Source organism: Panthera tigris, chromosome C2, assembly GCF_018350195.1.
Source record: "Panthera tigris isolate Pti1 chromosome C2, P.tigris_Pti1_mat1.1, whole genome shotgun sequence".
NCBI lineage: Eukaryota > Metazoa > Chordata > Mammalia > Carnivora > Felidae > Panthera > Panthera tigris.
In genome coordinates, this window is record NC_056668.1 from 9,104,545 (window position 1) to 9,131,103 (window position 26,559).

Genomic DNA, 26,559 nt, shown 5'->3' on the forward strand with positions numbered 1-26,559 from the left:
AGTTTGCCAATTCCTGTCCTAAAGCAAGAAGATGGGTGGAGATACAGTCCAGAAGCTGCAGATGGGAGACTTCTGTCAATGGGGTTCCAAACAGCCCATATTATCCACAAAAGAAAGATTTAGCACAGGGACAGCTGTTTCACCCAGACAGCCAGCTAACAACACTACCGGTCTCTTAACCCTGTTTTGACCTTTGTCTTTGCTCCCTTTATCACCTCAATCTTGAAGAGCCTGAGACATTGCAGGGGCCAGGGAAGGAAAAGAGAATCCAAGTGTAGAAATAGGACCCAACCAGTTCACTCCCTTTCCCCTCTACACGATTCTGGTCCAGAATGTGGCCCAACCTGGGAAGGGGAAGGGCCAGCCATTAAACTGAATAAGAGATTTTAAATTAGATGAGGTCACACTTTACAATACCTGAGGCTAATTGGAGTGTGTTATTATATCTGCCCAGATCCACTCGGGCATGGAAAAGAACCATTAGCAAGTAATATTTAAAGCCAGACGTAAGAAGAATAAAGTTTTCTCCATATTCAAACTACTAAATACTATCTCATTCAATAAGCCAGTTATGTAACCAAAGGACCTTTATTCAGCATGGGTAAAGAATGCTTATAGATCAATAAAAATTTCTCTAAAAGAGAACAGAAAAATGGACAAAGGATACGAATAGGTTATTTTTTGTAATGTTTCCTTCATTTTTGAGAGAGAGAGAGAGACACCCCAGCGCCGCTTGAGTGCGGGGGGTGGGGGACAGAGAGAGACCAGAATCCGAAGCAGGCTCCAGGCTCTGAGCTGTCAGCATAGAGCCCAAGGCGGGGCTGTAACTCACAAACCGCGAGATCGACCGGAGCTGAAGTCAGACACTTAACCAACTGAGCCACACAGGCGTCCCACAAATAGGTTTTTTTCTTTTTAAGGAGTAAAATGTTAATAACTTTTAACTTCACAGTCAAAGAAATGTAAAGTAAACCCACGTACATTTCACACTCGTCACACAGGAAAAATTTGTTAAAGTCCAACAATACCAGGTGTGGGTAAGAATCTGGATAAATCTAAAAAAGTCACAGGGCAATGCACCATTTTTAAAGCAATGGTATTACCACCCGATTGTTCAATTTAACGAGACTAAGGTAGACATTCTCTGGCAAGAGTCACCAACCTCAAAAGAGGAGGTACACTTCCGCATATCAACACCAACTTTTTAAGGATAATCAGGCAGCGAAGCCACGCCCACATTTTAGGAGGCGAAATGTTAATTCTAGTGTGCGACCGCTCCCTACGACTTAGGACTAGTAGATACGAGAATTACTGGAGGATTTCCAAGAACGCCCCGAAACAGACACGACCGAGAGGCTACAGGAAACGGGAGAGCCCAGTGACCTGGGGATTTGGGCCCGAGGGCTTAACTGGAGGGAAGCGGCAGGAATGTGAACGAATCAGGAAGACTCGTTCCGGCTCGCTTCACCCCATCCCACTGCCTAGAGGTCAAGGCCGCCTGGCATTTCGGGCCGCGATCTGCCGCTGCCGCTCTCCCCCCCCCCGCTCCGGGGCGCCCCGCGGGTCCGCAGGCCAGGAGGGGTCAGGGGCCCCGCTGTCCGAGGGGCGGGCGACCCGACCACCGAGGCCTCGCCCTCGGACGACAGCTGCGAGGCAGCCAGGAGGGAGCCGGGAGGAGGGGCCGCGGCCCCGGCCCGCCCCGAAGCCGCGAAGGCAAAACAGAAACCTATCGCGGGGGAAACGGAACGCAGCCCGGCCCGCGCCGCCCGACCCTGCCCGCCGCCGAGCGGCTCCGCCGACGGGAGCGAGATGGCCGCCCCCTCCCCCGGCCCCGCCGCGGCCCCAACCGCCGCGCCGACAAGTCGCCACCGCCCACTGCCTGCCCCCCCTCGCTTGCCCGCCTGCCCGCCCTCCTGGGACACGGCCCGCTCCACCCCTCGCGGCTGCTCACCGCGCTGAGGCGGATCCCGCTGGGTGGCTGCGTCGCCATCTTGAGCGAGCTACAAAGCCAGGACCGGCCTCGGCCGCAACCCGACTGGGAGGCGGCCGGGAAGACTGCACGGCCTGCTGGGCCCACCCACTTCCGGGGCGGGGCGCGCGGCCGCCCCGCCCACCCACTTCCGCCTCGGGCACTGTGGTACGGAGAGCTGTGGGGAAGGTAAATTGAGGCTGGTTTAAACCAAGAACTGGGCTCACCGCGCCCGGCCCTGCAGGGGTAGGGCGCATGCGTGAGACGGGCGGGCGCGAACGGGTCGCCGCATTAACCGGACCTGGAGACTTGAGGGTCTGGAATTCGAAGCCTAGAGCGACGTGTGCCGGGGCCCGGAGAAGCGCGCTCCAGGCGCCTGACCTGGCTGGAAGTGAATTGCGCCAAAAAAGCCATCCCGTGCCCACCTGTGTCCGTGGGATTTGAAACCTTGCTAACGAAATGTAGATTTTGTGCATACTGGAGTTGTCCTGGAAATTATCATCCTTCATCCTTATGAAAAGAGTCCTTTCTCGCATGCACATTTATTCGGTGTCGGCTTGGAGCCCAGCACCGGGCTGAGTGGCGAAGATAGAGAAATGAAGAAATATAGGGTTGTTACATATTGCAGGTAAAGAGAGGATGGAAACGGTTTTGTTTTGTTTTGTTTTGTTTCTAATATCCATTTAGGTTTTTTGCTTTTTGTTTTTCCTTTTATGTCTTTGTGCTGATTTGGGGTAAGTTTAAGCACCTGTCAGGTCTCCAACACTTGTTTTTGTTTCGCTGAATTTTTTCAGATTTTTTTCAAAAAATTGTTTAATGTTTATTTGAGGGAGAGACAGAGCGTTGAGTGGGGAGGGACAGAGAGGGAGACACAGAATACGAAGCAGGCTCCAGGCTCCAAGCTGTCAGCGCAGAGCCTGATGGCAAAGCTCACAAGCTGTGAGATCCTGACCTCAGCCAAAGTCTGATGCTCAACCGACTGAGCCACCCAGGCACCCCTAATATTTTTTTCAACTAAAAAAAAAAAAAGTTATCCCATTTCTCCCACCCTCTTCCCACCTATCGCGTTTTTAAATTTTTTTTTTTAACGTTTATTTATTTTTGAGACAGAGAGAGACAGAGGATGAATGGGGGAGGGTCAGAGAGAGAGGGAGACACAGAATGGGAAGCAGGCTTCAGGCTCTGAGCTGTCAGCACAGACCCGGATGCGGGGCTCGAACTCTCAGACCGTGAGATCATGACCTGAGCCGAAGTCGGACGCTTAACCAACCAAGCCACCCAGGCACCCCGCGTTTTTAAACTGTAATACATTTCCTTTGTAAAAATGCAAATCATACGGAGATATGAAACAAAATTTACTCCCAATCTCTTCACCAGAACGTATAAACAATTTGGTATACATTAGTCCAGGCTTACTGTAGACTAAATATTCCAATACAGATGGTAACCCCACCCCCACCCCCACTTACCCCAGTTCTACTTAGGATTTGACGAGTTTACCGTGGTGCGGAAATGATACGCATTCAGTAGAAACTGTACTTGGACTTTCGAATTTTGCTCTTTTGCTGATGTGAAAATTAATAACCAGAAACCTGGGTAAAGTGGAGTGGGGGGGTTGACAGAGGGCGCTCTCCCGCCCTACCTACCGCTCCTTGTCAATTGCAGACCCAACAGGAAGAGACTGTCTTGACACTACCGGGACTTGACCTTGCTGCTTGGTACTACTTCACTATGGGGGGTGGGGGGAGAGTGGGGAAAAGAATAAAGCCTTACCTTATCTCCTACACCCCGAAACAGCTCAGCCAAGACACCATACTTTGAACTCCCAATTTACTCCAGTGGACTTTTCAGTTTATAACAGCCTTCCCACTCTACCCATTTTCTCCTTCAGAAAGGGTACCTCTCCTTTAGTCTCTGAAATCACCTATGGCTTTGCCGCAACTTGTTTGTCCCCAACTGCAGTTCTCTTTTTTTCTTAAGTAAGCCCAATTTTGCCAGTAAAACAACTGGCAGTTTTTATTTTATTTTTAAGGTCAACACCGAGCTAGCGATATCCGGTTTGATTTCCCTCATGATGCTGGGTAGCAGCAAGCCGTAGTTCCCAATCAGCCATGCTATCAGAATAAACAACCCACACACTTAACAACAGTTGCAACCCATAGGACCAGGCTGGTTTTCACTTTCAGTACGGTATTTAAACAAAGAGATATCCAACACTTTCTTATAAAACAGGCTCTGTATTAGATGATTTTGTCCAACTGTGGGCTAGCGTAAGTGTTCTGAACACATTTAAGGTGATTTAAGGTGAAGCTACGCTAAGCTCTGATGTTCGATATGTTTAGGTTTATTAAACGCATTTTCAACCTACGATTTTTTTTTAACGTTTATTTATTTTGAGAGAGAGTGCGAGCAGGGGAGGGGCAGAGAGAGAGAGGGAGGGAGAGAACCCCAAGCAGGCTCCAGGCTCAGTGAGCATCTCAGTCTCATGACCTCGAGATCACAACCTGCGCTGAAATCTAGAGTCGGACACTTAACCGACTGAGCCACCCAGGCGCCCCCACCCTACTATATTTTCAACTTACAATGGGTTTATTGAGAGGTAGCTCCATCATAAGTAGAGGAAGATCTGAATGTACGAGGAAATGTTAAAAAAAAAAAAAAGTTCTGTTGTCACCCTTGCCACTCACTCATTGGGCAAATGACATAATGTGAATCGCCTAAATCAGGGTGCTAGTTACTACCCTTTGTAATGCCCTGCACTGGATAATTTCTCGGTTCCCTCCAGCTTTAAGATTGTTATGTAACAGGCTTTTTTATCAACTCTTTATTGAGAGCCTTCTTCATATCTGTCAACGTCAGGGCTCTAAGGATGCCGTGGTGAACAAAATAGCCAAGGTTTCCTCTCTTGAACTTAGGATCTCAAGACTGTGTTGGTTAAATAAATCGTGGCCCATTTGTGACTTGTGAAATCAATTTGATGAGTCTCAACTATCGTTTTGTGGGAATCCGAACAGAGTTTTAATTTACTAGTATAGTGCTGTGTCAGTCTAGGGCTGACAACTTCTTCACTTGTTACTGTTATTATTATTCCAACTTCCCTTATTGATCATATGCTGTTCAGCACATTTTGAGATGAGATTAGCCTGGATTATGTGGTTGGGCCCTAGATGCAATCCCAAGGGTCTTTGTAAGACAGACACAGGGGCAACCTGGGTGGCTCAGTTAAGCGTCAGACTTTTGACTTCAGCTCAGGTCATGATCTCACAGGATTCCTGAGTTTGAGCCCTGCATCGGGCTCTCTGCTGGCAGAATGGAGCCTGCTTGAGATTCTGGTCTTTCCCTCTCTCTGCTCCTACCTCTCTCGTACTCTCTCTCCCTCAAAATAAATAAATAAACTTAAAAGAAAAAGTTATATAAGACAGGGACAGAGGGAGATGGGATCACAGAAGGTTATTTGGCCTCTGCAGCAGAGAGAGACTTGAAGATGCTATACTGCTGATTTTGAAAAGAAGGGGTCTTGAGCCAAAGAATGCCAGGAATGAGCTCTAGAAGCTGGAAAAGGCGAGGCCACTCCATTCTAGAGCCCCCAGAGTTTGCGGAGGGAATGAAGCCCTGCAGACAGCTTGGTTTCAGCTCAGTGAAACTTATTTCAGACATCTGGCCTTCAGAACTGGAAGAGAAGAAATTTCTGTAATTTTAAGCCACTAAATTTGTGGTAATTTGTTAGGACAACTACAAGCGTAGGCAATATATTCATGTGCAAGCAAGTACTTACCTATATATACAGATTCTTGTCCCCCCCACCCCTTTTTTTTTAACACAGTTGAGCACACTGTGGAATTCTACATCCTCAAGGCTTACTCATATCGAAAAAAATGTGAGGCAAACACGTACAGGCTGAACTTACACTACGTTGGTATAAAAGGGGATTTTACAGGAAAATAAATGCCCCACCACACCCCTCTGGTACTTGTATCAAACCTAAGCTTACATGGAAACCTTTATTTTTTAAAAAAAGCTGAGTTTGATGTGATTTTTTTAATGATAGAAAACTATCTTATTTGGGGAGCGCTGTAGACTGAATGTCTCCCCCCCAAATTCATACATTGAAATCCTAACCCCCAATGAATGTATTTGGTGGAGCCTTTGAGAGGTGATTATGTCACAAAGGTGGAGCCCTCATGAATATTAGTGCCCTTATAATAAAATAGACCCGCCAGAGCTCCCTCAACTCTTGTGCAATGTGAAGACAAGGTAGGAACAACCAAGAAGGTACCTTGACCTTGAACTCTTAGCCTCCAGAACCGTGAGAAATGAATGTTTGTTGTTTAAGCCACCCAGCCTACAGTATTTTTGTAGGACTAAGTCAAAGGAAAATGGACTAGGTCAAGGAAAGAGAAATGTTTGAAGTCCATACAGGAGTTAGAATATTTGTCAAATAAAATATCTCCCTGATTTAATAAATACAGTGTGAAATCTGGTTGCTTTCACAAACCTATACAGATATGCACCTTGACTTTTACACTGAACAGTATATTTTGTAGATCCTTCCAAAACAGCCTAAAGAACTTCCTCATGTTATTTTGCAACTTCCTAACATTTTTTTTTTAAGTAATCTCTATGCCCCACATGGGGATCAAACTCATGACCCTAAGATCAAGAGTTACATGTTCTACTGACTGAGCCAGCTGGATTCCTCAATAACATTCCATTTTATTGATGTATTGTAATTTCTTTCGCCAATCCTTCCTTGTGCTGGTGGGCAAAGGTTGTCTCCAAAGTTTTGTTATTATCAATAAGACTACGGTGAATAATTTTTATGTAAGTTATACATGTATATCAGGAAAATTCCCAGAAGTAGGATTGTTGGGTCAAAAGATACACCCAATCATAGTTTTGATAGAAATTGACAAATTTCCTCCAAAGAGCTTGTACTAATTTATATTCCTTATTTGTAGAAGGGATCCTGTTTTCCCCTAATACTAATATCTGCTGAAACAGTCAGTGAATAATATTTCAGAGCAATTTTAAGTTTTTCCTTATATTGTAAGTTTGGACATCATTTGACATGTGTTAAAGCCAATTGTTTTTTCGTGTGTGTAGAACCCCCCGTTCATTTCTTTTGCCCATCTTTCTATACTTTATCTTTCAATAGGCGTTCTTTGAGTATTGGAAAAATTAGCCCTTCGTAAAAGGAGTCTTTTCAAATATGTTTCTCAGTTTGCCATTTGTCTTTTACTTTGCTTATGATTTTTGTTATGCAGAATTTTTAAAAGAAAATTCATATAGCCAAAATTATTGAACTTTCTCTTATGGCTTCTGGGATTTATATTCATCTAAAAAAGATCATTATTGGCTTATATACATGCCTTCTCTTGATTTCTTCTTGTATTTTTATGGTTTCTTCATGGTTTCAATCTTTGATCTCTTTGGAATTTATTTTGGTGAAAGATGGGAGGTATAAATCCAATTTCTTATTTTTTTCTGTTGGTTACCCAGCTATCCCAATACCATTTATCAAATAAGCCACCTGTCTTTCCCCCTATTGGTTCGAATACTACATTCTTCTATGCATTTGTGTCCATTGATGGACTTTCTATTTTATTCTATTGATCTGCTGTCCATTCCTGCACTGGTACCAATTATTTTAGCTTTATAATATGTTTCAAGACCTACTCAGTGTAGTTCTCTTCTTTACTCCTTGTATTCAGAAGATTTCTGGCTACTTTTGCCGATTTTTCCAAATAAAATTTAGGATGAGTTTATCTTGTTAAAACAAAACAAAACAAAAACCAAGTGTTGTTTCTGGGGGATTGCCTTAAATTCATAGATTAATTTAGAATTTACAACTTGATGATGTTGGGTCTTCCTCTTTAAGACCTAGTGAGCCTTTCCTTTCACTCCAAGTGTCCTTTACTCCTTCAGAAATATTTTCTTCAAGGAGTTCTTACGAAGCTTTTTTTTCCCCCTTGATATTTTATTGTTGTTGTTATTGTAAGTGGGATTTCATCTATCTCATAACTAGCCATTTAGAGATGTTGATGTCAAAAAAACTATATTGATGTATATATATGCATGTGTGTGTATAAAGATTTTATTTTCATTTTTTAAAGTTTATTTATTTATTTTGAGAAAGAGCAAGCACAAGAGAATGAGCATGAGTGGGGGAGGGACAGAGAGAGGAAGAGACAGAATCCCAAGCAAACTTCGTGCTATCAGCACAGAGCCCAATGTGGGGCTGGAACTCACAAACTGTGAGATCATGACCCGGTTGAAACCAAGACTTGGACGCTTAACTGATCGAGCCACCCAGGTGCCCCTAACGACTGTATTTTTAAGTAATTCCTACCCCCAAAGTGGGGCTCGAACCTACAACCCCAGGATCAAGTGTCACATGCTCTACTGACCGAGCTAGCCAGGCGTCCCTTGATGTATATGTATTAACTTTTTTTTGAGTCTGATTGCCTTTAGGCCAGTCATGCTCCTTGACTAACCACAAGCTCCACCTCTCCCAATCATATTAGACAACTCGTCTGTTTCCTGAAGAAATTTAGATTCCTTAACAATTAGATGCTTAACCTGGCTTAGATTCAGAAACAAACGGAAAACAGTTGCAAGGGAAACCTGGAAGAATATACAATCAAGTGCTTATGAGTTAAGATAGTAGCTTTACTATAACACAAAGAGCTCTCCAACCAGTACGGTGCTGCCCAGGGCCAAGTGTTCACCCCCCACACAGTACAGCAGTGTTTTGTTGTCAAAGGGTCCGATAAGAATTGAGGACACGCTCATGGAGGATAGAAAAGGCAGCCTTCACATGTTTTTCAGGTGGGTTGGGCTGACTGTGAAGTCAGGTAGTTCAAGGACCAGCAGGGAAGAGTGGGGACAGCAAGCCAAGAAGAGTGCCCTCGGGCGCCAACACTGGGTGCTCAGTGAGACAGCAGGAGCCTCCGGGGAGTGGTTACTAAGAGGGTCTAAGTTTGGGGCCCAAAACCCACTGTTCCCTGAGCCCCCCGCTGTCTAGTCCTACAAACTACTTTATTCAAACTGGGGTTTCCTACTCTTTCTTCCTCCTCCAGCACCACCTTATCAGAAACATCAACCTTTATGTTCTTCATTTCGTTACTGTGGACTGCCTACATATGCCAGACCCCGAAGGAACCGAAGAAGATACGGGGTCTCTCTCTTCCACAAAAGGGGCGCCTGCCTCGCAGCCAGCGATGGGCTATGACATTAGTAGGTGCTCTAATAGGGCTGCCCTGTGACAAAGTGCCTCACTGTGTCTGAGGAGCTGCAGAAAGAAGCAAGACTGAGGAATTCGGATCTCAAAGACTGGCTCCCATATGTTTGTTACATAAACAATTTGAGTGGGACGTGTCGGGTGAAGGAAAAGAGTATCACGCAGCTCGAACAACATAGAAAAGATATGCAAGAGATTAAAATGCTGAGTGGTTCGGGGAGACAGAAGAGACAGACGGGAGGCCTCCAGGTCCCAGGGATTAAATTCCCACCTCCCCTCTGCTTCTGGTTGACTTTGTGGGGGAAACCCAGGATGAGACAGACACTGTTCATCGCGTAAGGGGAACCCTGGCTTAGACCCTCTTCCGCGCCCTCCCTTTAAACTCACAGTAATTTTGGTTTTGTGTTAGAATTTTTATTGGGGTAACATACACAGCACATAAAATTTGCCATTTTCACCCTTTTTCAGCGTACAATACAGTGACATTGATTACGCACACATTGTGGTGTCGCCATCACACATCTCCAGAACTTTCTCATCTTTCCAAACTGAAACACTGTACCCATTAGACACGAACTCCCCATCCCCCTCTCCCAGCCCCCGGTATCCACCCTTCTACTTTGTGTCTATGAATTCGGCTACTTCAGGTCCCTCACGCAAGTGGAGTTATCCATTTGTCCTTCTGCGACTGGTTTACGTATCCTAATGTCCTCAAGGTTCATCCATGCTGTAGCATGTGTGAGAATTCCCTTCCTTTTTGAGACTGAATGATATTCTGTTGTGTGGATAGACCACATCTTGTTTAGCCATTCATCTGTCGATGGACATTTGGGCCATTTCCACCTGTTGGCTATTGTGGATAGTGCTGCCATAAATGTAGGTGTACAAATATCTGAGACCCCAGGGGCACCTGGGGGGCTCAGTCGGATGAGTGTCCGACTTCAGCTCGGGTCATGACTCACGGTTCATGTGTTCACACATGAACCACTCGTGCTTGCTTGCTCTGTCAAAAATAAACAGTAAAATAAATAAATTAAAAAAAATCTGAGACTCTGTTTTCAGTTCTTTTTTTTTAAAAAAATTTTTAAATATTTATTCATTTTTGAGAGTGAGAGAAACAGAGCATGAGCAGGGGAGGGGCAGAGGGAGAGGGAGACACAGAATCGGAAGCAGGCTCTGAGCTGTCAGGACAGGGCCCGACGCCGGGCTTGAACTTACGGACTCGAGATCATGACCTGAGCTGAAGTCAGACGCTTAACCAACTGAGCCACCCAGGCGCCCCTGGTTTTATTTCTTTTTAGTGAAATTGCTAGATCATATGGTAATTCTATTTTTAACTCTGAGGAACTACCTTACTCCTCTCCTAGACCCACAGTATTTAAAAAAAATTTTTAGTGTTTATTTACTTTTCAGAGAGAGAGAGAGAGAGAGAGAGAGGCAGCATGTGAGCGGGCAAGGGGCAGAGAGAGGGAGACACAGAGTCTGAAGCAGGGTCCAGGCTCTGAGCCGTCAGCACAGAGCCCGACGTGGGGCTCGGACTCACAGACCGTGAGATCATGACCTCAGCCGAAGTCGGACGCTTAACCGACTGAGCCACCCAGGCGCCCCTAGACCCATAGTATTTTAAAATGTATTTCCTTTCCCATTGGTTTAAAGGTGGACTTACTTGATTTCGATGGAGAACCGCTTGGAAGGAGCTACCTATGTAGGATGAGAAGTAACCAAACAAGTTCAGCCTTGCTGGCTGGCTTCCTCCTGGTTTCCACGTCATACTTATGAAGAAATTGCTCTGAAAACTAGCGCGTCTCCAAGAATGATCCAGGAAGCACCGGTGACAAAAATAACTTGTTACACATGCAGATTCCTGAATGTCACCCTTTCTACTGACTCAGACTCTCTGGGGAGGAGGCTAGGCATCCTGCAAGTTTGCAAGCTCTCCGGGTGGTCCTCGTGCACATGCAGGTGGGAGGACCCGCGCTAAGCATAGTTCCTCTGCTGGATTCTAACCGTAACTGACAGATTTCTACCCTCAGGATACCCCTATCCAGCCTGCAAAATGCTTGCAGGGGTCCTCTTCACTCTGAACTTCAGAGACAGCACCAAGTCCGCTTGGAGAGGATGCAATGGCGTGGAATGATTACTGCGCGACGTAACAAAACACATACACATGATCACACACACAGGGTACTAACTCGACCCTCACGAGCCCAGTTGCTCCTTCAGGTAGAACGTGGAGACTCCTCAGCGTGCCCTTGGCTCATCTGCGTTCGGCTCCTAATCGTATTCTCTTCGAAGGTGTTGACTTTGCACGTTCATTGGTTTATGTGTCTCACCGAACTGCAAGTAATACCCGCTAGCAGGCATTGTCTTAACACCAAAGCATTTTATTCCAATGACACAGAACCTGTCTGGGTAGTTCAAAACTTTTAAGTTCCACCTTCCTTAACTACTTTGGCAAACCTAGCCATTTCTCCTAATTTAACCTCGCATAATGTACAAATACTGGAAAACAAGGCGTGTTCTCCTCTAAAAACAGATCTCGCCACACTTTCAAAGCTAGGCGCTACTTTCTCTGTGCTTCGGCCCTAGCATGAGCTGGTTTTGCAGGAAGTCATACATGGGCGGGGTAGTTTCAGAAACTTGTCTTCCACACATTACGGAACAGTAGCCACCATGGGGATTTCCTGTCTAATTTTCTCAGCACTGGGGTGGAGAAAAGGGCTCTAAGAGGGAGACAGATCTAGGTTCCGTTTCCTAGCTCTGCTGGCCTTGTAGAATGGGGTAAGCCTCTACTTCCCAAGGGGGTGGGAAGAGAGAATGTGATGCCCGGGAGGCGCCTGGCACCGTGCCTGGCCCCTGGAAAGCACTCTGGTTACAGGGATCGTTTCATCCGCACGCATGGGCCACCCTCCCACCGACACTGCCCGCGGCTGTGTGTGTTCAAACCCGCTCTGTTAGAGCACCAGTCTGTTCTCCTTGGCCACCGCCGCTCCTGGCAAGTCCCACCTCTCCCAGCACACTCCCTGCCCTCAGTGCAGTGGCTGAGGGCTGGACGCGGAGCATCTCCACCGGGAGGAATGGAGGCAGAGCAGTTGGCTCCACAGTGTGGTGAAGGGCCTCGGTTCCAAAGTAAGAAGAAAATACGGAACCGCTAACCTTGCTTCTGCTCATCTTACCGATATTGGGGTGGGCACAGGCTTCCTTTTCACTGAGGGGTGCAAATCTGTTCACAGATCACAGAAATGGTTAGTTGCCGGAACCCTAAGATGCAGTTGCATTCGATATTCCCATTTTATAGATGAGAAAACCGAGGCACAAGTTTTGCTCACGCTAGTATGTGGGGAAGCTGAACACCACACCCAGGCGAGCCGACCTCACAGCTTATAACCCCAACTACTACGGTATTCACGAACTAAAGATTTAATTTTTTTTTTAAGTTTTACTTATTTTTGAGACAGAGAGAGACAGAGTATGAATGGGGGAGGGTCAGAGAGAGAGGGAGACACAGAATCGGAAGCAGGCTCCAGGCTCCGAGCCATCAGCCCAGAGCCCGACGCGGGGCTCGAACTCGCGGACCGCGAGATCGTGACCCGAGCTGAAGTCGGACGCTTAACCGACTGCGCCACCCAGGTGCCCCACGAACTAAAGATTTAAACGTGCATCACGTTGATAAGACTTCCTTAGTGTTCCATGATGTACTATGGAATTCCTTTTAAGATTTCCATTTAATAAATAAGGATTCACTCACACACACATGTTCAGAGACCATTAAGCTGTTTTAGATACTAGAGAGAAAAACAATCAACATTTGTAAATCTAAGCACAGATGGCATAATAGCTCCCGATGATGTAGGTTACTAGTTTTGTAAATTCTGAGGTATGAACATGTGCATGCCCTTGAGGTTAACCATTGATCGGCATACGGTTATCGCCTCACAGTCTGAATTACAGCAAACTCACAGAACTTACGTAGAAATTATAGCTCTACGCTTCGGTATTTAAAGCTTTAGTCACCAAGCTTGCAGATGTTCTTAGAGATACCCCTTACACGCACAAACCCATCGTTTTCATGTAATTCTTAACACATATTTGTATGACTACTCCTATTTCCAGTGGTGAGCTTGAATTCTTATTTTGAGCCCTTATGTAGGTAATCGGGTGGTTCTGTCCTCCCCAAATCCCTACTGGGGCTCTTGACACAAATTGCTTCTACACTGCACACACGCTAGGAACTAGTAGGATGTTACGGGAAACTTAACCGACGATGTTGGTTAATTCCAAACCGATCCCTGGCGTGCAGAAAGGATGGGCAGGAGAGCACGCATTAGGCCAGTGTGCATCATCTGGCCTGGAAGCCGACTTCATGCGATGCTCTGGAGGCTGAAAAGGGGACATGAGGTAGGCAAGTCTGGAAGGCAAACCATGCTCCCTGGCAGAGAGTTCAGGCTCCCGCGGCCGAGCCAGGTTTCTAAATAGGGTAGCTGGCTTAAGACAGAGAAGCTCGGCAGGAGTGGGGTGACCCCCTGCCAGGAGAGAGGAGTCTGTGCTTAGGAAGGGATTATTTTAATGAACAGTGAGGTCTACAAAGTGGTAAAGAGATCCCAGAAAGGACAAAGGAAAAGGGAAGAGCCGAGAGTCCGTTTCTCTGACAGAAGCTTCAGGCATTAAAGGCTCCATGACTACATCGACGGATTTATGTTAAATGGAAAGTGCTGGCAAGGCACATCATGGTACATAACTAAGGTTACAGCTGTCAGAGTTCTGAAAACTATGTATTTCTTTCAAAGCTGGATGCACTGTGATTTTAATGCGTGATTTATCTTAAAGTTTATTTATTTATAAACTTTACAACCAACACGGGGCTCAAACTCACAACCCCAAGATCAAGAGTCGCACATTCTTCTGATTGAGACAGCCAGGCATCCCCCCCTTTTAAAAAAATGTTTATTTTTTGAGAGCGAGAGAGAAACAGCGAGTGAGCGAGCGTGCGCATGCGAGCAGGGATAGGGGCAGAGAGAGAAAGAGAGAGGGACAGAATCTGAAGCAGGCTCCAGGTTCTGAGCTGTCAGCACACAGCCCGATGCCAGGCTCGAACTCACGGACCTCACCATCACGATCTGAGCTGAAGTCGGTGGCTCAGCTGACTGAGCCACCCAAGCGCCCCAGCCGGGTGTCCCTTAATATGTGATTTTAACGAGCAAGAGTTAAATACGTTGAGATATCTTCAAGCCCTCACCACTGCTGAACAGTCAATGGTAATGGGCAATTATTATTTTCAGAAAACAATGTATTTTGGCTTTAAAATGTGGTACCAAAATAAACATTTTAAAGGACATATGTGTGAGGGATTAAGAGTAATACGCCACAAGTGTAAACTTTTAGAGAAATATACCGAGACAGCCCAAATAGCTGCATCAACAAAGAAAACAACTCTTCATTGCCTTCATGCTTCATATTATGAATTTTGTGCTTGCATTAGATGATACATTAACTTTATTTTCTTTACATAAATTGCAGACGAAACATACAATCAGATCCAAATATATTACAAGGCATTTAGGGAGGTGTGTTTTGTTGCCCAACAGAAAATTATCTGAAATCTACCTTCAAAATCGAAATTGGCTTGTTTAAAAAGCACTATCCTTGGCTCCTTTCTCGTTTAGAACGCACGTATCCTGGTTGTCACTGACGTATCGGTAAATGGATTAAACAAATCCTGTCTGATGGGGCTAACATTCCAGATGTTCCAAAAAATCATACTCAACACATTCTTCTAGCTGTTGCAAGACCCTCGGGCTATCTGTGACCGGGAACTCTAAGACTGGAGGTCCTTGGGTGTCGGCAGACAGCTTACTCTGGGTTTTAAAAGCACGATTTAGAGTCTGGAAGAATGGCATCAATTGCCTAATGCTGGAAACAGAATGTTGGCGCAGCAGAGGGAATTCATTCTTTGCGCTGATCTCATCAGAGCTGCCAATTTCCTGCAAAAACAAAAACACCGCATAAGGATGATAAGGCTTTGTTAAGGGTCAGAGGTGCGGGCCAAGGACATGTGGGCGGCAAATCTAAGCGATGGGTTCTCTGGGGACCACTCATCGTCAGCACTGGTGGCAGTTTCCCAAAAAATTCAAACGCGAGGTCTTCAACCGACGTTTCCCGCCGGGATTTCACCCCAGCCCCTCCGCTCTCCCCGAGACCCCTATTCTTCCTGCAGGGCCTTCCTCGCCTAATAAACCGACTCGGTGCGAAACCTCTTCCCCGTGATTATGGTTCTCCGGGAGGCGCACCTCAGCATGTGGGCAGAGGAAGTGACGTGCCAATGAGGAAATAAAGATGGGATTTTGACCACCTCCGAGTTTTAACACTCAGACCAAAGCACTTCTGAAAACTATTCGGTCATTAAAATCAAGTGGCACGTGACGGGCTTCTCTCGCGGCCCTCGCTGCCTAGCCTTTCTCCCCTCCGCCACAAACACTGACTGTGAAAAGGAAGACGCTTACCCCATATTTTAACTTTAGAAGTTCTAGAATCCTAACAGTGTGGGGTTTGCATTCTTGGTGATTCTCCTCTAGGTCTGACAGGAAGGCAGGGACCTCCGTGTCCACTTCTGGGACAAATGCCCACCTGTAACTGGATGAAAACAATCCGAGGTCAGGCGTGCTGGCTCAGAGCTCAGTTCGAAAAAGATTTTTCAACAGGTTTATGGAGAAATAATTCACATACCATATAGTACGCCCATCTGAAGTACATAATTGAATTAGCTTTTAGTTTATTCACAGAATTGTTTATCCACCACCATAATCAATTTTAGGATATTTTTTTCATCACCCCAAAAAGAATACCCACTCCCTCTAGCTATCGCCCCTCAACCCCTTACATCCCCTCAATCTATTTTCTGCCTCTACATATTTTCTTATTTGAAAATATATTTGGCATTTCATAGAAACAGAATCATGCAATATGTGGTGCTTTGTGACTGGCTCCTTTCGCTTAACATAACACGGTCAAGGTTCATCCATGTTGGAGGACACGTCAGTATTTCTTTTCTTTTCTTTTTTTTTTTTTGCTGAATGTTTCATCGTATGGATACACCAATGTTATTTACCCTCTCGTACATTCGTGGACTTTAGATTTCCTCCACCTTTCATGAGTAACGCAGCTATGCATAATCACATACATCAGAACCCACTTTTAAAAAAACTTTCCTTTTTGGAGCAGTTTTAGGTTTGCAACACAGTTGAGCAGGAAGTACGTACAGAGGCTTCCCGTGTGCCCCCAGCCTCCTCTCCACGCAATGCCTTCCCCGCTATCAATACCCCACCGGAGCGGTATGTTTGTTATAATCAGTGAAATGACATGAATTTGTGTTATCATCCAAGGCCAGAGTTCACTTCAGGGTGCACTCTTGGTGGTGTGCATTCTATGGCTTTGAATAAATGTATAATGACATGTATCCGTCATCAAGGTACCAAATAAAGTAGTTTCAGTGTTCTAAAAATCCTCTGTGCTCTGACTCCCTGTCTTGCAATCCCTGACAATCTTTTTTGACTGTCTCCATAGTTTTGCCTTTTCCAGAGTATCACAGAGTTGGAATCATACTATTTCAAGCCATTTCAGATTGGCTTCTTTCACTTTGTAATATGCTGTTAAAAAGAACCCACATTTTAACCACAAACATTTCTACGTGATAACTCTTTCTTTAGAGGGGGCAGGACAGAGAGAAGTGGCATCTGGGGCCAGGCATGAAATTAAATGTATGAGCAGCTGTGTTAAGCCTACAGGAAATGTAAGCCAATAGGGGCAACGTGAAGTGGAGACTGCGTGTTCCACTTATTAACAACAAACAGACGAAGAAATCTACGCAAATGCTGTGAGGACCACCAGTCCGGGACTCTCGTTTTACGAGCATTCGGTAGCAAAACTACCTAAACGCGTATACACCGCAGAAACCCAGCCATCAACACTACTGTGAGGCAAATCCAGAAAACCACAGGTATTGTAAGCACTCTGACATCTGGTATTCTGAGGAGGCTCGTGGGCCACCAGAAACCCCTACGGCGGCTTCTCCCACCCTGTACAGAACAAGGGAAAGTGCTCATGAGGAAAGTCACCAATTCAAGGAGGGCACACGGGCTTATCTGACTTACATTTGAAACAACGGCATCTTGTCAGGCGGAAAAGAAAGTGCTGTGTCCAAGAATTTGCAAGCTGACAAATATAAGATGAGCTCACTCTGGGCTATCTCCCCCAGGGAGGGCCCGTTGCCATCAGCAACTGAAACTTTTGTTCTGTTGATTTTGTTGCTGTTCCTAAAAATTTGCAAAGAAACTCTTGTTACAAATTCATTCACGTATGCTGTAGCCCATTTACCTATGCAATGTCCCTAAGAAGGGTTTTTCCGTTTTTCCGTTTAAGAACAGTTGAGGGTTGGCTCAGCTGGTTAAGCGTCTGACTCTGGCTCAACTCAGGTCATGATCTCACAGTTCGTGAGTTCAAGCTTCATATCGGGCTCTGTGCTGACAGCTCAGAGCCTGGAGCCTGCTTTGGATTCTGTGTCTCCCTCTCTCTTTGTCCCTCTCCTGCTTATGTTCTGTCTCTGTTAATAAAACATTAAAAAGAAAAAAAAAAAGAATGGTCAAATGGCTGGTCTCTTCACAAGTATTTCAAGAAAATAATATTGAGTATTTGGGGGTGCCTGGGTGGCTCAGTTGAGTGCTGACTCCGGCTCAGGTCATGATCTCGTGGTTTGTGGGTTCAAGCCCCACGATGGGCTCTGTGCTGACAGCTCGCAGCCTGGAGCCTGCTTCAGATTCTGTGTCTCCCTCTCTCTCTGCCCCTCCCCTGCTCATTCTCTCTCTCACTCTCGCAACATAAACATGAAAAAATTTTTTTAAATGATAATATTGAGTGTTACATAATCCTACATCACAAAGTGATGTCCGCTCACATGTGTACATAGAACTCATACAGCTTACCTCAATAATTCGTCATCCTCTTTCAGATCTTCTTCAAGCTGTATGAATGTCTGAATCTTAAAAAGAAAACATAATTCAATTTACTATTGGAGAGGGGTTAAACCTAGCTTAATGTTTAAGATTTATATGTCCATAAAAAAGAGCAAATAAAGCAAGAGACTCGGCAAAAAGAACCTGAAGAATAGGAAAAACTACTTGCTAACCAAGTATCTGATAAAGGGTTAATATCCAAGATGTATTTAAAAAAACTCATACAACTCAATAACAAAAAAGCCAGTAACTTAAAAATGGGCCAAGGACCCGAATAGGTATTTTCCCAAAGGGGATACCATGGCCAACAGGTGCAGATGCAAAGATGCTCAACATCACTGACCATCAGGGAAATGCAAAGTAAAACCCCGGTGAGGAATCACCTTACACCTGTTAGAAGGGCAAGCGGCAGAAAGACAAGAGACAACAAGTGCTGGTGAGGCTGTGGGGCAAATGGAACCCTCGGCCACCGCTGGTGGGCATGTACATTGGGACAGCCACTCCGGAACGCAGTAGGGAGGTTCTCCAAATAATTAAAACTGGAACTACTATACGATCCAGCAATTCCACTTCTGGGAATATACCAGAAGGAACGCAAATGCTAGGTTCAGGAGATGCACGTCCACCCATGTCCACTGCAGCACTATTTACAACAGCCAAGACAAGGAAACGTCCTAACTGTCTACTGACGGATGAATGGATAGAGGAAATGTTGTATATGTGCATACAGTAAAATACGATTCGGCTATAAAAAAGGAAGGAAATCCGGCTGTTTGGAGCAACGTGGAAGACCTTGGCAGTATTATGATAAGTGAAGTCAGTCAGACAAATATTGTATAATCTAGTTTATACGTGGAATCGTAAAAAATCAAAACGAAACCAAATTCACAGAAAAAGAAATCAGATTTGTGGTTACCACAGACAGGAGATGTGGGGGAGGGGAAATTGGATGAAGGCGGTCAAAAAGTACGAACTTCCATTACAAGATAAAGAAGTATTAGGGATGTCACATACAACACGACGACAGTTAACACTGCTGGAGGGCATATATGAAGTAGTTATGGCAAATCTTAAGAGTCCTTATCACAAGTTCTTATCACATTTTTTTCTTTCTCGATTTTCTTTTTCTGTCTATAGGAGATGATGGATGTTAGCCGAACTCACGGTGGTCCTCATCTCCCAATGTTAGATCACTTTGTACACCTAAGGTTATATTATACTGTATGCCAATTATGTCTCAGTAGAACTAGAATAAAAGTTTAAAAAGCAGATAGTATCAAACAATACAAATGAGTGTGAACAAGCTGACAGTTAAAAAAAGGTCAAATATAATTACAGAAGATAACATATTCTCTATTTGGCCAAGAGCCATGTGCTATCAACTTGAAAATTTTCAGATGAAATTAGATATAGATGAAATAGTATATTAGTCCTGAAAAGGGAATTTTGAAAACATTCCTAAATATCTATTCAGAATCTTATGACATATCCTCATGAGTAATTTATAACTAAATGTGGGTAAGGAAAAAGAATTAAATGCGTGGAGTATTTCGGAAATGCTGCTCTTAAAAGCCTATCCACAAACTTCTAGTGCTTTCCGAGATTAATGTTGTTAATAGCCCTCTAAACAGCATTCAGCTTTCCACTTTAAATATTTCTATATGAGGCACGGCTTCAAAGAAACCCACAACATAAGTACAGGGGGCCTATTATGGAAATCTAGTATCAGTGAACGTGAACATCTGGCTAGTAAGTTCTTCAGCTGAAATTTGAAGGATTTAGGACAGATAATTTTTCATTAGGAAGCTTCGGTTACATGGATTCATGGAATGGTAGGTCATGGTATGTGATGGATGTGATGGCAATGTTTTCAGGGATGGGTGTAAACTCTATAATTTAGAATTTAAAGGATTAATCTTCAGATTAGGTAATTCATGTCACCATAAAGTATAGCCTGCCAGTAGCTCTGAAACATGATAACCTGACCTCTTCCCTCTAATTTGATTTTGACTTCACATGAGATAGCATCTCCAACTCATATATTTGGTTATCCACTTATCTAAACAGGATCTCAATCTTTTCTCCCTAGAGGCTCTCGATCTAACGGAGCTTACCTAGAAACTTTTCTGACTGCAGGTGAAGGCAGAGAATAACTCAGAGGTTTTATGTTTTTTATTTTTATTTTTTTATTTTAGAGAGAGAGGGAGAGTGTGTGAGCTGGGGAGAGAAGCAGAGGGAGAGAGAATCTCAAGCAGGCTCCACGCTCAGTGTGGAGCTAGACACGGGGCTCAATCCCACAACCCCGGGATCATGACCTGAGCCAAAATCAAGAGTTGGAGACTCAACTGAGCGTCCCAGGCGCCCCACGTGTTCCTTGAATTTTACCTTCTTTACTTGTCCAACAGTGGCCAGTTTGTAATGTGTAGTTATTCACTGTGCCTTAAAGTTTATACTTTGTTTATTCAAACTATAAAATTCCCCAGAGCTACATTAAATGGTTCTATCTTTAAAAATTCTGTATTTAACCAAGAGCTGACTACATGCTACCAACCTGATTGAAAATTTTGTAGATAAAATAAAAAGGAAATTTTGCAGATAAAATTAAGATATATTTGGAATAGTTGCGGCGCCTGAGTGGCTCAGTCAGTTGAACGTCTGACTTTGGCTCAGGTCATGATCTCGCGGTTCACAAGTTCGAGCCCCTTGTCAGGCTCAGTGCTGACAGCTCAGAGCCTGGAGCCTACTTTGAATCTAGTCTCCCTCTCTCTCTGCCCTTCCCCTGCGCTCGCTCGCTCTCTCTCTTTCTCAAAACCAAATAAACATTAAAAAAAATTGAGATATATATGAAATATTATTCCTGAAAAAGCATTTTAAAAAGCATCAACTCCGCTTTCAAGAGTTAAGATATTTGTACTTACTAATTCAGAGACCATTATTGGCCACAATGAAGTCAAATGTTGGGGAGATATTCTTAGCAGCAAAACTCTGAAAAAAAGAAACATCTGAGCAGCAACTGTGGATGTCTGTCCAACTCTGAGATTGTCTGTCAGGCGTTCTAAGGAAAGAAGATTTTAAAGACGTCACACAAATATGCAGTTTGGGGTTTCTCATTAGACAAAGAAAAAGCACAAAGCTGTAATTGCTTTGGCATTTAACGACAACGCAGCCTAAGTGATGCGTGTTGGGAGTCTGTTTCTGCCCCTCTCGCTGACCTCCAGCCCTCTTCTCTGTGAAGTGAAGCAGGCCGTGGCCTTCGTTGAAGGAAGTGAACCAAGCAGCCCTTTACCGCCCTGCCACAGCTGACCAGAGGGACACCAACTTCTGGCTGAAACCAGAAATCCGTCAGACGGCCAGTGGCCACCGCATTTTCTTCAGAGAATACGAAATACAAGACACAAGAACCACAGACGGTCCTCGGGGAGTGACGGAGCTACACGATCACAGAGGTTAGCCGGCAGCTGACGCCACATTCTGGGGGTGAACAAAAGAGCTGTTTTCGGTGAACTTTTTCGTGGCCATGATAAAAACGTTAATTCCTGCAGGAACAAAAGGTGTGAGTTCCTCCAGGCCCTCACAGTCTTCCCCACTTCTCCACTGAAATAACTGTAGAATATGATTCCCCTGCCCCCCCCCCCATTTAAGGTTTCTTAGAAACGTAACAAATTGTTACAGCAAACAGCCAGATAATGGTTCATGCCAGTTAAGATTTATTTGTAGTATCTCAGTAATAAACTCTTGATGTGAGCTACCTTAAGTGGGTTTTTATTTCTTGCTTTTAAAAGTACTCTTGGGAGGGGCGCCTGGGTGGTTCAGCTGGTAGAGCTTGAGACTCTTGGTTTTGGCTCAGGTCATGATGTCGAGGTTGTAAGATCGGGCTCTGTGCTGAGCCTGGAGCCTGTGTAGGATTCCCTCTCTCTGTCTCTGCCCTCCCCTGCTCATGCCGTCTCTGTCTCTCTTAAAATAAATAAAATTGAGAGAGACAGGGGAGGGGCAGAGAGAGAGGGAGACCCAGAATCCAAAGCAGGCTCCAGGTTCCCAGCTGTCAGCACAGAGCCTGATGTGGGGCTCGAACCCACGAGCAGTGAGATCGTGACCGGAGCCGAAATCCGGTGCTTAACCAACTGAGCCACCCAGGCACCCCTCAAAATAAACAAATAAACTTAAAAAAAAACTTTTAACCAGGGGTGCCTGCCTGGCTCAGTCAATAGGGCATGTGACTCTTGATCTTGGGGTTGTGAGTTTCAGCCCCAAATTGGGTATAGAGATTATTTAAATAAATAAAACCATAAAAAAACAAAAAAAAAAAACAAAAAAAAAACAAAAAAACTTTCGACCAAATGAAGGATCAAGCATAGCTCAGACACTTGACAGATAGACTGGCATTAAAAAAAAAATTTTTTTTTTTTTTTAAGTAACCTCTACACACAACATGGGGCTTGAACTCACAACCCTGATGTTAATTAAGAGTAGCACGTTCTACCGACTGAGCCAGCCAGGTGCCCCAGGTTAGCATTTTTGAAGAGGGCTTTGTTTCTGGTTCTGGATGAGATGGAGTAAATATATTACATCCTATTTTTCTAACTGCAATTAAAAAAAAAAAAACAACTAAAACCTTGAGTAAAAATACATTGACTATCAGAAAACTGGAACATGAAGGAAAGGCAGCAGGATGGGCTAGGATCCTTTGGACTTAAGCAATGACCTGAAGGTGAATTTGCTAGGGTTTTTAAATCTTTTATTTAAATTTATTTTATTCTGGCCTGGACACCTGAGGAGAACATAAGCTGGAATGCCAAAGTTTCAACCTGAACGAGAAAAGATAAGAAAAGACACCAGTGCAGAGAGGATATGGAGGTTGGGATTATCAGGAAAGGATTTTAAAGATGTGGTCTAAAAATATCCCAATGATCAATTATGGACATTCGAAACACATGAAAAATAGAAACTGTCACCAAAGAAATAAGAGATACAAAGAAGAGACAAATGGAAATTTGAGAACTAAAAAATAAATCCGTAAAATCGAAAAGCTCACTGATGGGCTCAACAGCAGAACGGAATGGACAGAAGAAAGAGGGAAGTTGAAGACAGAATTCATGGGAATTATTGGAACTGAACAAAAGAAAGAAAAAAGGCCTGGGGGTGGGGGGAAGCAAGCAGTCTCAGGGACCAGAGGGACAACAAAACGTCTAGCATTTGTGTCACTGGAGTCTCCCCCCAAAAAAGGAAAAAGAGTACGGGTTGGAAAAATAATTGAAGAAATAATGACTGACAACTTTCCAAATTTGGTGAAAGACGTAGAAGTCTACAGACAAGAAGCCGAGTGAGCTCTGAGAGGGATAAAACCAAGGAAATCCAGTTCAGTCACATAATAAAACTTCTGAAAACTGAAGCTACAGAAAAAACCTTGACAGTGGTCAGAAGGGAAAGCTACATGACAGCGGTCCCCCAGCTTCTCCACGTTCTGCTTCCCGAGGCCTCACTCAGCCGCGGTCCAGAAACACACGATCCTTCTGACACGCAGTCAGAAGGTCAACAGCAGCCTCACGTTACACGTCACAGTGCCTGCGTCTCTCACCTCGCTTCAGCTCACTATGGAGGCACTTTACCACCTCCCATCATCACGAGGGTGAGGACAGAACAGCAAGATATTCTGAGAGAGAGAGAGAGAGAGAGAGAGAGAGAGAGAGAGAGACCACATTCATGCAACTTTCACTAGGTATACTGTTACAACTGTTGCATTTTCTTGTTGTTGCTAATCTCTCGTTGTGCCTAATTTACGAATTAAGCTTTATCTTAGGTACCTACATAAGGACAAAAACCACAGTACAAGTAGTATTTGGAACTATCCATGGTTTCAGGAGTCCACCGGGGGTCTTAGAATGTATCCCCTGTGGAAAAGGGAGACCACTGTACCGAAAAAGGAACAATAACTTGAAGGAGAGCAGATTTCCCTCAGAAACCACGGAGTCACAAAGAAGCGGCACATTTTCCAAGCGCGGAAAGAAAAGAACTTCACCCCAGAACTCCATTTCCAGTGAAAACGTCCTTCTGGAATGAAGGTGGAAGGAAAAAACCCAACCCAGACCAAGAAGAAGGAAGACCGTCTCCGTGGAAAACGGAGAAAACTTGCAGCCAGATCTGCGCTCCAAGAATGTCTAACAGATGTTCTTCAGACAGAAAAGGAACGGTAACGGCAGGAAGCGTGAAACAGCAAGACAAAGAAGCGACAGAAAGGGTAAATCCGTGAGTAAAAATGATGTTATCTTTTGAAATTACGCGGGACAGTGGAAGTGGCTTCGGAGGTGGACTATGCCATGTGAGACGCCACCACAGGGGAAGCTGGACGTACGGTACACAGGACACTCGCTGTTTGTGCGGCTGCCTCTGAGTCTTAACCCATTTCAAGACAGAAAGTATTACGGAAGAAGTGGTTTGCACACACAGGGCCCGTTTCCTGTTGGTGCTCCGAATAAAAGCTAAACTCATGAGATTCTTCTTTAGCCACGATGATCTGTTGCAGAATCACTAACATTCTTCAATTCTAACATTCCTTCCTCAGCTGAGTGATAAAACCTTAGAAATCTAAGGAGCTTCTGCGAGCAGAGAGCGGGAGGGCCCGAGACAGTCCCCGCCCCACCGTTCCAGGTCGTGGGACCCTGTGCAGGCCGGCCACCTAATCTAGCCGCGCTCTGTCTCCCATCTGTGAAACCGGAGCAGTCCCCTACTCCACCCCCCTCCCAGGGCACCTACTCAAGACCACAGCCTATCGCCGGGAACCAAAGGGCTCAGGTTTCAGGCCTGGTTTTGCCGGTCATGGCAACACAACTTTAGGCAGGTGCTACTCTCTCTGAGCAGCAGTATCCTGATGTAAAAATAGAGCTAATACATACAGGACAAGGAGGGAGACTTAAAAGGTGGGACAGCCTCCAACGGACCTGGGAAGGGCCAAAGTCACCCAGCCTGAAGGGTAGTGTTGCCACTAGATCCTTCTGATGCCCCTAGTCAGGGCCTTTGTCGGGGGTGGTCTCCTCTCACCTGAGACAAACAACTTTTTGCCCCTTAAAAAAAAAAAAAAAATCCTTGGTTTGGGCTTATCTACAGCTTCTTTTGTGATCAATGTAAAATTTATGTCCCTCTGCGCCAAGCTGTACAGAGCCACTCAGTTCTACACCCTGTGCACACCGACCTCCTCCAGGGCTCCTTGATGGTGCCATCAGTCAGGGGAAAGGGACTCCAGGGTGTATCCCGGGGGAGAAATGTTAGAAATCCCTGACTAATTTTAGATTAGGCCTGAACTATTTACCATGGCATGCAAGTTAGAAGCTTCTGGATGTATCTCTTCTCCTGACTTGGGCATCATTGCTCCTTGGGGGCCAGTCAAGTGTCCCAAGACTATCAGAGAATGCTCTGAATTCTATCACCCCTGCCTCACAGAGGCTGCGTCTATCAACAGTCTTGGGGACAATGACAGTAAAGTGGAAAATGCTTTGTAAACTGTCAGTTAACAAAATATGAAATGGGGTAAAAACGCCCACGTTTAAAAACATGGATCATTATTTAAAATGCAGCATTTGAGCTATGCAAAATGGAGGGTATATGGGGAAATCCTTGCTTCTCTAAGGGCCCCCAAACCACCTCCAGATTAAAGTCAGCACACATGCACATTTCACGTGCTTTTATATAATATGTACAGTATTATATTGCCTCTCCTCAGAGGTATGATGGCTTAGAACTGCTGGATGCTTCAATCCTGCCATGGTCAAACCACACCACTGTTTGAAAAAGGCTGTCGTCTACACTTTTCCTGTCCTACACATGTAATACTGTCTTTCTAGCTCTCTGGGCCTCACCCTAAACTTTAAAGGTGTGTGTGATGGGAGACGGGAGAGAACGAGCAGGTGTTTGCTCTCAGACTGGAAAGGCACGGGAAGGACTGCAAGGTGCTCTGGCCAACACGTTCTCCCTTCCAGTTTCCCCCTCTTGCCGCCACTGAAAGTGGACTTTCAGACGCTGCTGAGCAGCCGGGTGCGTAAAGCACCTGCTCGCACGCTGCACAGGCACGAGGGGCGGTGCTCCCTGCGGTCCTCTCTCCCTCCAGATCTTGTGGGGGTGCAACAGAGCTCGGCTTGGACTCTGCATTCAGCCAAAGTCTTTGGAGGTCTGCCGTTACCCTTACTGGCATTCCTGGGCGCCACCTGACCAAGTCAGCCTCCCGTCAGCAGTTCCAGAAAGGATCTGTCAGTATTTTGAACATTCGCTTTCACGTATTTCAAGTGTTCAGGGCGTTAGGATGTGAAAAATCCAATGTGCCTCACGTGTTGAAGTTATGTCAGTTTTGCTGTAAA

The 26,559-nt window shown here is 45.0% G+C and overlaps 2 protein-coding genes across 7 annotated transcripts in view; both read right to left on the reverse strand.

Annotated features, from left to right (window-relative positions):
- MORC3 (MORC family CW-type zinc finger 3) overlaps positions 1-2,066 on the reverse strand; it is a 41,102-nt gene extending 39,036 nt beyond the window's left edge. The window contains exon 1 of the mRNA XM_042956913.1: positions 1,952-2,066. Within this exon, the coding sequence (XP_042812847.1) occupies positions 1,952-1,990 (39 nt within the window). The 5' untranslated portion in view covers positions 1,991-2,066. The remainder of the gene's footprint in view (positions 1-1,951) is intronic.
- Positions 2,067-14,684: 12,618 nt separating this feature from the next.
- DOP1B (DOP1 leucine zipper like protein B) overlaps positions 14,685-26,559 on the reverse strand; it is a 103,457-nt gene continuing 91,582 nt past the window's right edge. For 5 of the 6 annotated variants that reach the window (XM_042998493.1, XM_042998495.1, XM_042998492.1 and 2 more), the window contains 5 exons: positions 21,133-21,269; positions 18,185-18,240; positions 17,357-17,518; positions 15,710-15,839; positions 14,685-15,190 (listed from right to left, as the gene is read on the reverse strand). In XM_042998493.1, the coding sequence (XP_042854427.1) occupies positions 14,939-15,190; positions 15,710-15,839; positions 17,357-17,518; positions 18,185-18,240; positions 21,133-21,269 (737 nt within the window). In that variant the 3' untranslated portion in view covers positions 14,685-14,938. Of the gene's footprint in view, positions 15,191-15,709; positions 15,840-17,356; positions 17,519-18,184; positions 18,241-21,132; positions 21,270-26,559 lie in introns of those variants that run through there. The other variant, XR_006222048.1, reaches the window with a different exon arrangement.